This window comes from Austrofundulus limnaeus, unplaced genomic scaffold, assembly GCF_001266775.1.
Source record: "Austrofundulus limnaeus strain Quisiro unplaced genomic scaffold, Austrofundulus_limnaeus-1.0 Scaffold35, whole genome shotgun sequence".
NCBI lineage: Eukaryota > Metazoa > Chordata > Actinopteri > Cyprinodontiformes > Rivulidae > Austrofundulus > Austrofundulus limnaeus.
In genome coordinates this window covers 599,660-612,131 of record NW_013952437.1, presented here as the reverse complement: position 1 = coordinate 612,131, position 12,472 = coordinate 599,660, and the positions used below count along the sequence as shown (strand labels likewise).

The window sequence follows — 12,472 nt, the reverse complement described above, 5'->3', positions numbered from 1 at the left end:
AGAGAGAGAGAGAGAGAGAGAGAGAGAGAGAGAGAGAGAGAGAGAGAGAGAGAGAGAGAGAGAGAGAGACACGGCTGGCACAAACAGCAACGTCTGGACTAGGGACTCCCGTGGAGATGATGATAGAAGAATGTGTTTAGTCACTTAACGTAACTGCTCATTTGCGGCTCACACTAGCACTGTCCCTGCTTGTTATCCTGAATGTGTATTTCTGCATGTGTGTGTGTGTGCGCGCAAGCATGAGGGAGCACTAGCATGTGAGTGTGTGACAGAGGCGAGCCATGGAGCGTAAAGGGAAGCAGAGATGAGTGGTGTGGATATTAATGCATGAATGTGCCATGCTAGTTTATTATTATTATTATTATTATTATTATTTACCTGAATTGATATTCTACATATAAATCAACACCATTTAGATTTATGACCCGTACGGTAAAGCAGAGTTAGTGGTCTAATAAAGTAACATTTTCAGTGCCATAAAGCAGGTTTATGCCTTGATTTATCATTATGGCAACTTATTCTTAAAACTAAACCAAACTCAAAACTACTGGACTTTTTTTTTTTTGTTAGCTGGCTTAACAAAACCTACATACCATAACACAGCCTGTTCTGAACTGATTTATGATCAAGTCACGTACTGGACTGAATTATTCCTGTGTTTGTATAAAAAGCTTTTAAACAGTTGGAACTGTATCTGAAAAATTAATGGTTTCAGTTGTAATACATGGTGATGAACTGATGATTATTCATTTGTGCTTTAATTTATGCATTAATTTCCAGRTTCATAATTGTGATTGGTCCACTTTACTTTTTTTACATGCATTGTTCACATAGCCAGAGTCTGCAAACCTGGGTTGATTTTCTCACTAAATACAGGTGTCATTTTTTTTAGGTTAGTTAAGCCGGAAATCCTTAGCAAAACCTGTGTGCTAAGAATCATTTTCGTAAAGCAAGGCTCTGGTCTGAGAGCAGGGCTAAAAGAAACAAGCCACTGAACATACAAAACAAGAACAAAAATAATAATAGTCTAAACTGAGCCTAATATAGAACAGTAAACACTAAATCTGAGTAATAAAATTATAATGACAAGCAGGTTTGGGTTTCAGATTGCCAAGTGTTGGTGAGGAAAACACCCAAAAATGTAGACTTGAACACAAGACACTAAGTTAACAAAACTAAAGATTTTAACAAATAAAAAGAGATGCCATCAGGGCAGCAAAGAGGTTATTAAAAGAGAGTAGTGGTGTGGCTAACAAGCAAAGCAGACACAGGAAACAAGAGACAAACCCAAACAGTATGACAGAACAATGKCCAAATGATAATGTCAGGAGAATAAGTAGGTTGGTAGTGCTGATTACTGAGTAAAAACAGCTGAGTCTAATTAGCAAATGCAGGGTCTGCAGTGTCGTTGACAGATTTCAATGTGTTACATTCAAAAAGAGCTGCTGTTTTTGCCAATTTGGTTAGTCTGTTTTTGTTGTTTTTTTATTGATTGGAWATAGCTCAGAGTAAAAACCAATCTGTTGTGCATTTGAATATGAATCCATTTAGCAAAAAAATTGTAGTCTTGACTATAAACAAGAAATAAAGGGTGAAAGCTCTAGCTATTACGTGAAGCACTGAACGCTGCTGGCTGACTCGACTGGGCGGCCCTGACTGATCTGCACAGACAAGAGATGGAAACAAAGATGGAGAGCAGGATGAGAGAAAACATGGTGTTCATGCAGTGATGCTACGTACGTGTCATCTATTTGAGTGCATCCAAATATATACTGTGGTCGTAACTGTAAAAGTTGGTTCTAAAACCTACACAGGGTGTATGTATTTTACACTGATTTTGTTGTATTTGCTCTGCGTGTGTGTGAACATCTGGCCACACGCAGARATCACACATGCATGATGTCACTGTTACTCATTCTGGGCTGGTAGCCACATGCTCAGATGTTCAGACACACAAATATAGCAACAATCAGGTGAAAACATGAAGTCCCATCAAATTTTTAAGCATTCATGCATTTTGTATTTTGCTCCGTATGTGTGGATTTGAATTTGAGAGTCATTCAGATATTTGTTCAGTTCTGCTGCTCATAAAGGTGTTTTATATATTTGTGCCTTGAGAAGTTTAAATTCAACTACAGGACTTGGTCAAGTGTTTCTTCTCTAGTTTCTTTCTTTCTTTCTTTGTTACAGTAAAGCCACTTGATTATAATAATAAATTCTGTTATTCCTGACAGCTTTAGAAGTGGAGTGACAGAGTTTTTATTAGAAAACCAGGAGTGAAGTTGTTCAAAACATTTTGTCTGAGTGTCATTTGTAGTTTAGATATTGTTTTATTCAAGTAAAGGTCACAGTTTTTGTTGTATGTGTGTCCTGGTTAAGATTTGTTTTAAATGATAAAATCAAGTTGGTCTAATATTTGTTAGTRAATATTAAGATCAATTAACTCATGAAAGCTAAAAGGAGGCAGTGATGGATGATGAAACAAAGCAACATAATAAATGTACAATTAAAGGKACAGTGTGTAGGATTTTGTCAATTCTTTTAGCTGAAATTGAGATAATCACTAATGGCAATAATAAAAAAAACATGTGTAATCATTGCAGACAAAGACCTTGTTTTATTATTTTTACCTTGTAAAAAGCTGTTTATATCTCCATGGTCGCGGGTCGCCACAACAGGCAGCCGCCATCTTGCACCGCCATCTTGTCTACAAAGGCTCACGAAGGACAAACTGCGGTGGCGGCGTCAAAAAACGGTTTTAGTTGTAATACTATAAATGTAATATTTGTTGTCTGTCATTGTAGCTGGGATAATTTTACTTATTAAAGCTCATAATCTMACCACTTGAAACATCACTAGCCCTGAAGCTGCTGGTAGACATCGRGGTTGGAATTATCAAAGGTTTTTGACACCTGAGAGACACCGTAGCAACTCCTTTGCATTTGGAAGCGGGGGTGGGGGTGGGAGGAGGACCAGGGAGGATGATTCAACCACTCAACCACTAGATGTCGCTGAAAACAACAAATCCTACACACTGTGCCTTTAAATAAACAAAATACAAAAGATTTCTTTCCTGATTTATTATCTCCTCTTGCTGAAAGGCAAATGTATGCAAGCTTGTGTCTATTTGTCTATTATACTGTTAGCAAAATATTTCATGAATATTTCATGAACAGGACAGTTTTTAATAAAATTCACAGAAAGTAATCYTTAGATGGCTGTAGCTCAGGTAATTTTATAGATATTGAACTAAATGGTGTGGTAGTAACTGAGAGTCATTCACAATACATATTTTTAGCTTTGACAATTTGTGTTATTGCTGAAGCTCACATGCAACATTATTTCAGATTTGTCCTAAATGCTACACCGTTATTTCTCAACACAAGATAGTCTCAGTTTCAAGACTTGTGTTTGCATTTTCTTTCTACTCATTAATAATTTGGTATCTAAATAAAAATCATGTTTGTTTAACATTATTTAAATTTTAAAATTAACTAGGTAAACTTATAGGTTTAATAAATCAGTCATAGTTGCTTCAGATTTTTGTTTTTATCACTTGAAGAAGTTTAGATGCAAAACTCTCCGTCTTTGTAAGAAAGTGCGTGCTAAGACAAACGGGGAAGCTGCCTGTAGTGACAGTGAAATAAATTCTGACTCCACAGGGAATCAGCACAATATGTAGTTTTAACATCAACATCTTGATGTGCGTGTGACAGAGTCGCACTGCAGGAAGTGTGATGTCAAAATAAGACAAACAAACTCAACGATGTCAGGCTATATCTTTTATTCTTGCTTTACTTCAAAGGAGTCCAGCTGATACAAATCAGTGTTAAGAACTTATGGAATACTCAGTTTGTTTCATTTTCTCACCAGCAGTCTGTGTTTTATTATTTAATCAACAAAAGACAAGGTTGCAATAGATTTTTTTACATCTTTGTTTCCATTTGTACAAAACCATATTATGGATTCTTTGTGACAAATGGAGGGAGATAAATTGCGGCTCACGGACACCCTGCTCCAAGCTGTTAATGGGTTCTTGTTGCTGCTGTCCGCCTGGCTAAGTCATCCGGTGAGTTGTGTAGAAGTGTGCTCAGCTCAGTGGTTCAGCAGCATCATATGTCAGGGTGAGCTGATCAGCTGTGAGCTGAAGTGAGGTGTGCCTGTGGATGTGAACACTCACCCTGTGCCACGGTTGGGGCTGTTGCTGTGGAGGTTAAAGTGTTGTTTACTGATACAGTTGGACCTTCAAATGTGTTTATAACAGTTAACTGTGTTTTATGCATATCTGAGAGAATAGAAGTAAGTAAGGCAACTATATTTACTAGTGGTGTGGCTCTGTTACCAYCATTTTTACAAGTGCTCATATTCGTTCAATATCGTCCTGTCGCATACCCATAACCGATACCATTTTTTAAAAAGTTTTTGTGTAGATGTTTTACGTCATATTTTAAATGCATGTTTTAAATATTGGACCACTTTTGTTTTCTTTATACCTGCTTCCTTTAGGATCTGTTCTTAGGAAACATGGTCTGTCTTTTCAGTGCTATGCTGATGATTGCCAGATCTACCTGCCCTTGAAACCTGATAATAGAGCTTGCTCTTCCCAGTTGCTATTAAAATGTCTTGATGACATTAAGGATTAGATGGCTGCAAATTTTTTTAAGTTTTAATAACAGGAAAACTGAAGTTATTGTGTTTAGCCCTAGTGCTACTGCTGACACCATTCCATTTAATTTTAGCTCTCATCAGTTGTATTTGAAGCAGTCTGTTGTAAATCTGGGAATGATTTTAGATTCTGATTTGAAGTTTAAGAAGCGAATTAACTCTATTTTGCAGAAAAGTTTTTTCAGCTAAGACAGCCAAGCTCAAGCCGATATTGACTAGACCTGACCTTGAGGAAATAGTTCATGCTTTTATTACTAGTCGATTAGATTATTGCAATGCACTTTACGTTGGGATCAGTCAGATCTCCCTTTCACGTCTTCAAGTTGTTCAAAATGCTGCGGCTCGARTTATAAAAGGAACTCAGGAACTCATAGGTTTGAGCATGTGTCACCGGTCTTGTCTTCCCTTCACTGGCTACCAGTGTGCTATAGAATAGATTTTAAAATTCTCCTGCTCACGTACAAATGCCAACATGGCCTCACACCCTCTTATCTCGCTGATCTACTTCAACCWMACAGTCCTTCTCGGGCACTAAGATCTTCTGATCAGCTGCTTTTGGTCATTCCTAAAACCAGGCTGAAACTGAGGGGAGATCGAGCTTTTTCAGTCGTGGCTCCCAAGCTTTGGAACAATCTACCCCCCAATGTTAGACAGGCCTCGTCACTTCCTGTTTTTAAATCTCTATTAAAAACACACCTGTTTTCTCAGATTTTTGATTGATTGTGAGTTATGTATATGTTGGTGTTTTATCTTTTACATTTTAAAGAATGTCATTTGTTTTTATATTGATTTTTGCCTTGTGTTCAGCACTTGGTGACAACTTTTTGTTTTTAAATGTGCTTTATAAATAAACTTGATGATGATGATGATGTGCAACCTTCACATTCAGCTCGCTGTTTACAGAAGTAAATATGGATGCTACATTTCTGAAGTTGTGCAATCAGAGCGGGTTAAATAATTATCTGACATGCTTGTTTAGTTTACTGTTTATATTTTAACCTACCTCTGGTTGGCTGCTCCAGTGCTGCGTGTATTTATGGAACGAGAGCGACATGCTGGAAGTAAAACTATCTAATGTATCAATCTAGTTACTTCATTGTCGACATGGTCTGAAACCAATGTTACTATCAAGTTTCCGTGGATTCTCAGTCATCCAGAACATGCAAAATAAAAAAAAGACGTAGCTGAAGACGTGTGGAGTTACAGGATTTAAACTGCGTGACATTATTATTACTTTGATCACTCTTATTACCTCACTGACATAAAAGTCAGATAAAATGAGGGTTCAGACTGAAGTCGCTTTGAAAAACATCAGATATGTACCAGTTTCTAAATAAAAGAAAAGTGTTTTTGGAATCATTGTGCAATGTTTAAGTTCAGTAAGTGAACTACTAAAGTATTGTTAAACTCAGTAAGTAATCGGTGTCTGTACCTAAACTAAATTACTCGGTACGAGATAACACATAAATGAACAACAGTCCAATAAATCATTTGCTTCACCTGCTTTATCCTTTGCTGGTCACAGGCAGCTGGTGTTAATATCCAGCTGTGAGAGGCCAGGAACACCTTGGACACAGGGACACACCGAGATAAACAGGATGAATAAAAGCATTCACACTCTCAATAAGGAAGAGTTAGCAACTGACCTAAGATGCACGTGTTTGGTCTGTGGGAAGAAAAAACTCAGCATAGGAGGTGATCCTGTGACCTTCTGACTGAGAGGCGACAACTCTGACCGCTGCTCCACCATGTCGCCCGTAAACTGTGATGACTCGGACGTTCACGATCCTTTCTGTTCTCTACGATTTGTTTCCTCTGGTATTTCTTTCCATTTGTACTTGATGCTCACAGTTCAGTATGTTAATAAATTATTGGGTTGCTCATTAACTGAGAGACAAATGGTTTTCATCTGCAATTACATTTAACATGCTGTTCTTAACCAGGAGATGGCAATTTGCATCATTTGACTGTAGCTTTAAATGCTAAAATTGTTCCAACAGCGCATTATATTTTTACTCCACTTTTTCATTTTACATCTCTATAGACACACAAAAAATATATTTTCTGTGATATTTCAAGATTATATTCTGTTGTGACTATACCATGATATTGTTTTGGCTAAGTAACATATATTTTTTATTTTCTTTGCACTCAGCAGATAACAGCAGCAGCTGTTCGTTTCGTTTATTTTTATACAAATACCTCTAAAACTGTTCACTCGCCTCTCTGTCACTTCCCCTTCATCCTCACATGAATCGCTCTGTTATCTTTGCTCCCTGCGGCTCAAGAACGCTCAGTCAAAGAGGCAGCGGCCCTAAGCTTAACTCAGCCTTTTCTTTCAGTAACAAAGAGGCCCATGTTGTTTATTCTGAGCTAAGTGCTTCACACAATCTGCAGTTAACCGACGAGAAAAACGAATCTGGCAGCCTGCGGTTCTCCTGCATCTATAGTGCATGGTGTCCGCACAAGGACTCCCTCAGGAACAAGAGATTATTATCTATATTTTAGTATATTTGGGAGTATTTGCTTGTGTTTCGTCCCCTGTGTTGAAGGTTAAAATCATCTCTGGGGTTAAGTGGAGTTTTTTTTTTTTTTTGGACATTCAGCGGGTAAAATAAGTATTGAACACGTCACCATTTTTCCCAGTAAATATATTACTAGAGGTACTAATGACATGAAATTTTCACCAGATGTCGGTAACAACCCAAGTGATCCATACATACAAAGAAATCAAAACATAAATGTCCAGAAATGAAGTTATTTGTAATAATGTGGAATGGCACAGGGAAAAAGTATTGAACACATGAAGAAAGGGAGGTGTAAAAAGGCATGGAAAGCCAAGACACCAGCTGAACTCTCTAAGTAATTAGAAAACAAGCCTGCCCCTTGTCAGTGCAAATTAATATCAGCTGGTTCAGTCCCAAATGATGGCCAGGTATCACACAAGAAACATCTGCTGAAGGGTAAAAGTAAAGAGCTCTCTCAAGACCTTCACAACCTTATTGTTGCAAAGCATAATGATGGCATCGGTTACAGAAGAATGTCTAAACTTCTGAAGGTTCCAGTGAGCACTGTTGGGGCCATAATTCAGAAGTGGAAAGAACATCATTTCACCATAAACCGACCATGACCAGGTGCTCCTCACAAGATTTCTGACAGAGGAGTGAAAAGAATTATCAGAAGAGTTGTCCAAGAGCCAAGGACCACTTGTGGAGAGCTTCAGAAAGACCTGGAATTAGCAGGTARGATTGTTTCAAAGAAAACAATAAGTAATGCACTGAACCACCATGGCCTGTATGCACGCTCACCACGCAAGACTCCACTGCTGAAGAAACAGCATGTTGAAGCTCCTTTAAAGTTTGCTGCACAACATTTAGACAAGCCTGTGAAATACTGGGAGAATATAGTCTGGTCAGATGAGACCAACATTGAACTGTTTGGATGCCAGAATACACATCATGTTTGGAGGTCAAATGGCACTGCACATCAGCCCAAAAACACCATACCAACAGTGAAGTTTGGAGGTGGGAACATCATGGTGTGGGGCTGTTTTTCAGCATATGGTACTGGCAAACTTCAAATAATTGAAGGAAGGATGAGTGGAAAAATGTACAGAGACATTCTTGATAAAAATCTGCTTCCATCTACCAGGATGATGAAGATGAAACGTGGCTGGACATTTCAGCAAGACAATGAGCCCAAACACAAAGCCAAGGAAACTCTCAGTTGATTTCAGAGAAAGAAACTAAAGCTGCTGGAATGGCCCAGCCAATCACCTGACCTGAATCCAACAGAAAATCTATGGAAAGAACTAAAGATCAGAGTTCATAGAAGAGGTCCACGAAACCTTCAAGATTTGAAGACTGTTTGTGTGGAAGAATGGACCAAAATCACACCTGAGCAATGCATACCACTAGTTTCTCCATACAGGAGGCATCTTGAAGCTGTCGTTGACAACAAAGGCTTTTGTACAAAGTATTAGATAAATTTCAGTAAGTGTGTTCAATACTTTTTCCCTGTGCCATTCCACATTATTACAAATAACTTCATTTCTGGACATTTATGGTTTGATTTCTTTGTATGTATGGATCACTTGGGTTGTTACCAACATCTGGTGAAAATTTCATGTCATTAGCACCTCTAGTAATATATTTACTGAGAAAAATGGTGACCTATTTAATACTTATTTTACCCGCTGTACTGTACATTGTTAACATGACCTGCCTCATGAATAAATGATTGTCTCCTGATCTGGGGGAGGTCTCAGGACGGACCTGAACATGTCGAGTCACCTTTGGATTACGCAACCTCGGTTTCTCACGCAGTAAAGCACACACTGCCTGGATGTTGGCGTGCCTCTGCTTTCAGCTTCACTTCCAGTCGACCTCAACCTGATGGCTCAATGTTCCTGTTTTTCCCTCTGCTTCTGAAACAAACAGAGAAAGGAGCACGGCATGACTGAGCTGCGTCTTTTCTCTCTCTGCACACAGAATCCTCCAAATAGCTCTAATTATCCAAGCCTTTTCTTTCACTGCGTTTGTTGTGTTTTCACCTCTCTGCTCCTCTCTGGCTTGAAAACTAGTTTATTATTTATTTATTTATTTATTTAATTTATTTATTTATTTATTTTTCTTTGCATGGATTATTACCATTTCTTTTTCCACAGTTTCATTTCATTTTATATTTACAGGAGCAATATGAAGAAAAAATGTATGTATATTATAATAAATTTAAAAGAAGACAGGAGTTGATCTTTTACATGGGTTTTGTAGGTTGAGGAGTCTGAAAAACAAATCAAATGTACGCTGGCCTTCGTTTGGCTAACTATTAGCCTAGCCTGGCCGTAGACTTCTGCCCTTCTCTCCAAACTCTATTCTCTGAGACTGATGTGATGGTTTAAGTACTACTAACTATTTGACAGAATGCCACTTTAAAGATGACAAGACGATCTCTTAAAGTTTCTGTTGAGCTCCTGTCTGCAGCTTCGGTCTTCCTTCACTCTGAAACATGACGGTGACCTGYTGAGCTGTAAGCGTGTGACTGTGTGTTCGATCAGGTGACCAAAACCGTTTTGTAATGACGTTTTTAACTGACCGTTATAGTTAGCTGATGGAAATTTTTTAAAATAAGCCCACTTTCAGAAAGCTTTACCTTCTGCTTCGTTCTATTCTGGGTTGCAAATCAAGTCTCGGCTTCTGTTGGTTGAGAGAGTGGGCACACACCTGGACAGTCCATCATGGTACTAATATGCTCACACACTCGTCAGTTTCAAATCACTAATTAACTTGACCTTTGAGTCATAAGAGGGAAGTGGAGCTCTTCACAGAACTCGGCAAGTTTTGCAACACTACACATTAAATAATTTGACATTTAATTACTCGTTTTTTTTTTATATTTTTACTCTATTATTTTAACATGTACAAAGTTCTGCACCATTAATTTAATCAATATTATGTAAAAAAAAAATAAGAAATATGTTGACATGCAGTATAACACTGTTATATAAATGTCCTCATTGCTGCAAACTTTTTGTTTTTCTTTTGTGTGTCTGCAGGAAACAGTTGAATATGCCTTCCTGATCATTTTCACAATAGAGACCTTCCTGAAGATTATTGCTTATGGTTTGGTGATGCACCAGAATGCATATGTGAGGAATGGCTGGAACATGCTGGACTTTGTCATTGTGGTTATCGGGTAAGTCTGCYCTTGACCTTAATTTTAATGTGCTGAGGTCTGATTTTAACATTTTATTTGATTTTTTTTTTCACATGTGAGGTCACAAGGTTTTGTTATTTTTAGTTTTCTGTTCTGCTCGGATTTACGCCTTGATCTCAGTTTGACAGTTTACAGTATTTGTGAGTGGAGAAGTTAAAAGTTGCTTAAGCCTTTGCTCATAGTGGACAAGTGCTAATAGAGTGCCTCATACACCCACAGTATATGACCCAGAAAAGACAGAGAGAATAAATCAGAGCTTTACCACCACTGGTGTGAGTCATCATCTCTCCATTTTTTTTTTTACGTCTTCCTCCCGTCTCTCCTTCACTCACACTCTGCTGTCCTCCTCTGTTATGTCTTTGGAGCTTATTGTTATCTCTACCCTTATAATTTCCTTGAAGCACAAAGTTGTTCATTCCTACTCTTCTTAAAACGTCTCTGTGAGATTTAAACACAAAGAAGTAACAAAGACATCAAGTTAGATTAACACGCTAATAATACACAACAGACAAAAAATCTTATTACAAAATTACAAACAAATGCATGTTTTCAGAATCATTAATAATCTACAAGAACAGCTAAAKAACAAGATTTCAAAACAAATTCCTCAAAGTTGTATTTACAATAGACATTCTATTATGACTAAAGAATAAAATGCAGATTTTATATAAAGGACGTGGAAACATTTTCAACCTTTTTATTTAAAAAAAGATAATTCATGCTGTGCTCTCAACCTCCCTTTGTCCTCCATCTTCTCTCCTGCACATCTTATCATCTTCATCACGGCTTTTCACATTTTCTCTCCTCTTCCTCCCTTCCTTCCTTCCCCTCTTCCCTGCTCGTATTTCTCTTTGAATATACACACAGTCGAGTGGGTAGCTGGGTCAGATCTCCGTCTGTGTGCCGCATGCAGTGTTGATCTGCCATGCAGTCGAATGCAAAGAAGGCTGCTGCCCCTGCAAGGCGGAGTGACTGTTGCTGCTAAATCACTGAAATGAAAAACTGAGATAATCCAGCTAGGTTCTGATGTCAGAGAGCTGCAGTCCACTCTTAGACAAGAATCGGGGTAGATGGGGATTGTGGATGTGCAGATACAAAAACATGGTGTGCTTCTGGTTGTTAAATGGCACTGAAATTCTTTTATTGCCAACAGTATAATTGCCTGTGCCAATGTGTGTGCTTGCATGTTTGTTTGTTTCTTGTGCTTCACAATATCTCACGAGCCAAACTCTCATAAACTAATCACTGATTGTTCATCTYCAACTGATTTTCTTTTGAAATCGTTCAAATTTGCGATTCCCAGCACAGCTGATCACCCTTAGGCAAAACAGAAATGACCATACTGTAGATCAGTCAGTTTTGTAGATATTACTCTAAAGCWTGTTGTGGTAGTAGCTGTGAGTCATCTCCGATACGTACCGTTCTCAAAGAGTGAACAGATTGTGTGAAAATATTTCCAATTTGAACTAATTTTAAAGGAGACATATGCAAAATCCCATTTGTTAGCCAATAAAAGCATTTTGTTGTGAACTTTGAAGCTCTACGGGTGAAGAAAATTTTAATTCAGTCTCTCCCTGTGATGCATTGATATCTTTATTTTCAATTGGGTCCTATTTTTCCATCCATTCAGTTTTATATATTCCCTATTACTTTTTTTTAACAATAACATCACAGTATTTACTGCAGAACTTGTAAATATAGACTTCCGTCTAACGTCGTCGTTCATCTTCATTCTCCTCTCACTCTGGGTCAGACTCTCATACATGTTGACCTCTTCGGACGTTGACCTGTATCTTGACTCTCAAAAATCTGTAATTTTCACAAAAAAAAAATCTTTATTACTTACATGCGATCCAAGTGGGTGGGTGGCGGGGGGTGACATGCAGACTGTCAGCTGCAGGAAAAGACAGAACTTGGGGCAGAGAGAACATCTGCAGCTCAGAGGAGCAGGGAGAGGAAGATAGTGAGAGGTTGGGAATTATGTCTAGCAGCAAAATGAATACTAGCTATTTAGAATAGAATAGAATAGAATAGAATAGAATAGAATAGAATAGAATAGAATAGAATAGAATAGAATAGAATAGAATAGAAT

The 12,472-nt window shown here is 38.0% G+C and overlaps 1 protein-coding gene across 3 annotated transcripts in view; it reads left to right on the top strand.

Annotated features, from left to right (window-relative positions):
• Positions 1 to 12,472, top strand: part of cacna1da (calcium channel, voltage-dependent, L type, alpha 1D subunit, a) — a 55,301-nt gene that overhangs the window by 10,037 nt on the left and 32,792 nt on the right. For all 3 annotated transcript variants that reach the window (XM_014006408.1, XM_014006409.1, XM_014006410.1), the window contains exon 3: positions 10,220 to 10,359. In XM_014006408.1, coding sequence (XP_013861862.1) covers positions 10,220 to 10,359 — 140 coding nt within the window. The remainder of the gene's footprint in view (positions 1 to 10,219; positions 10,360 to 12,472) is intronic.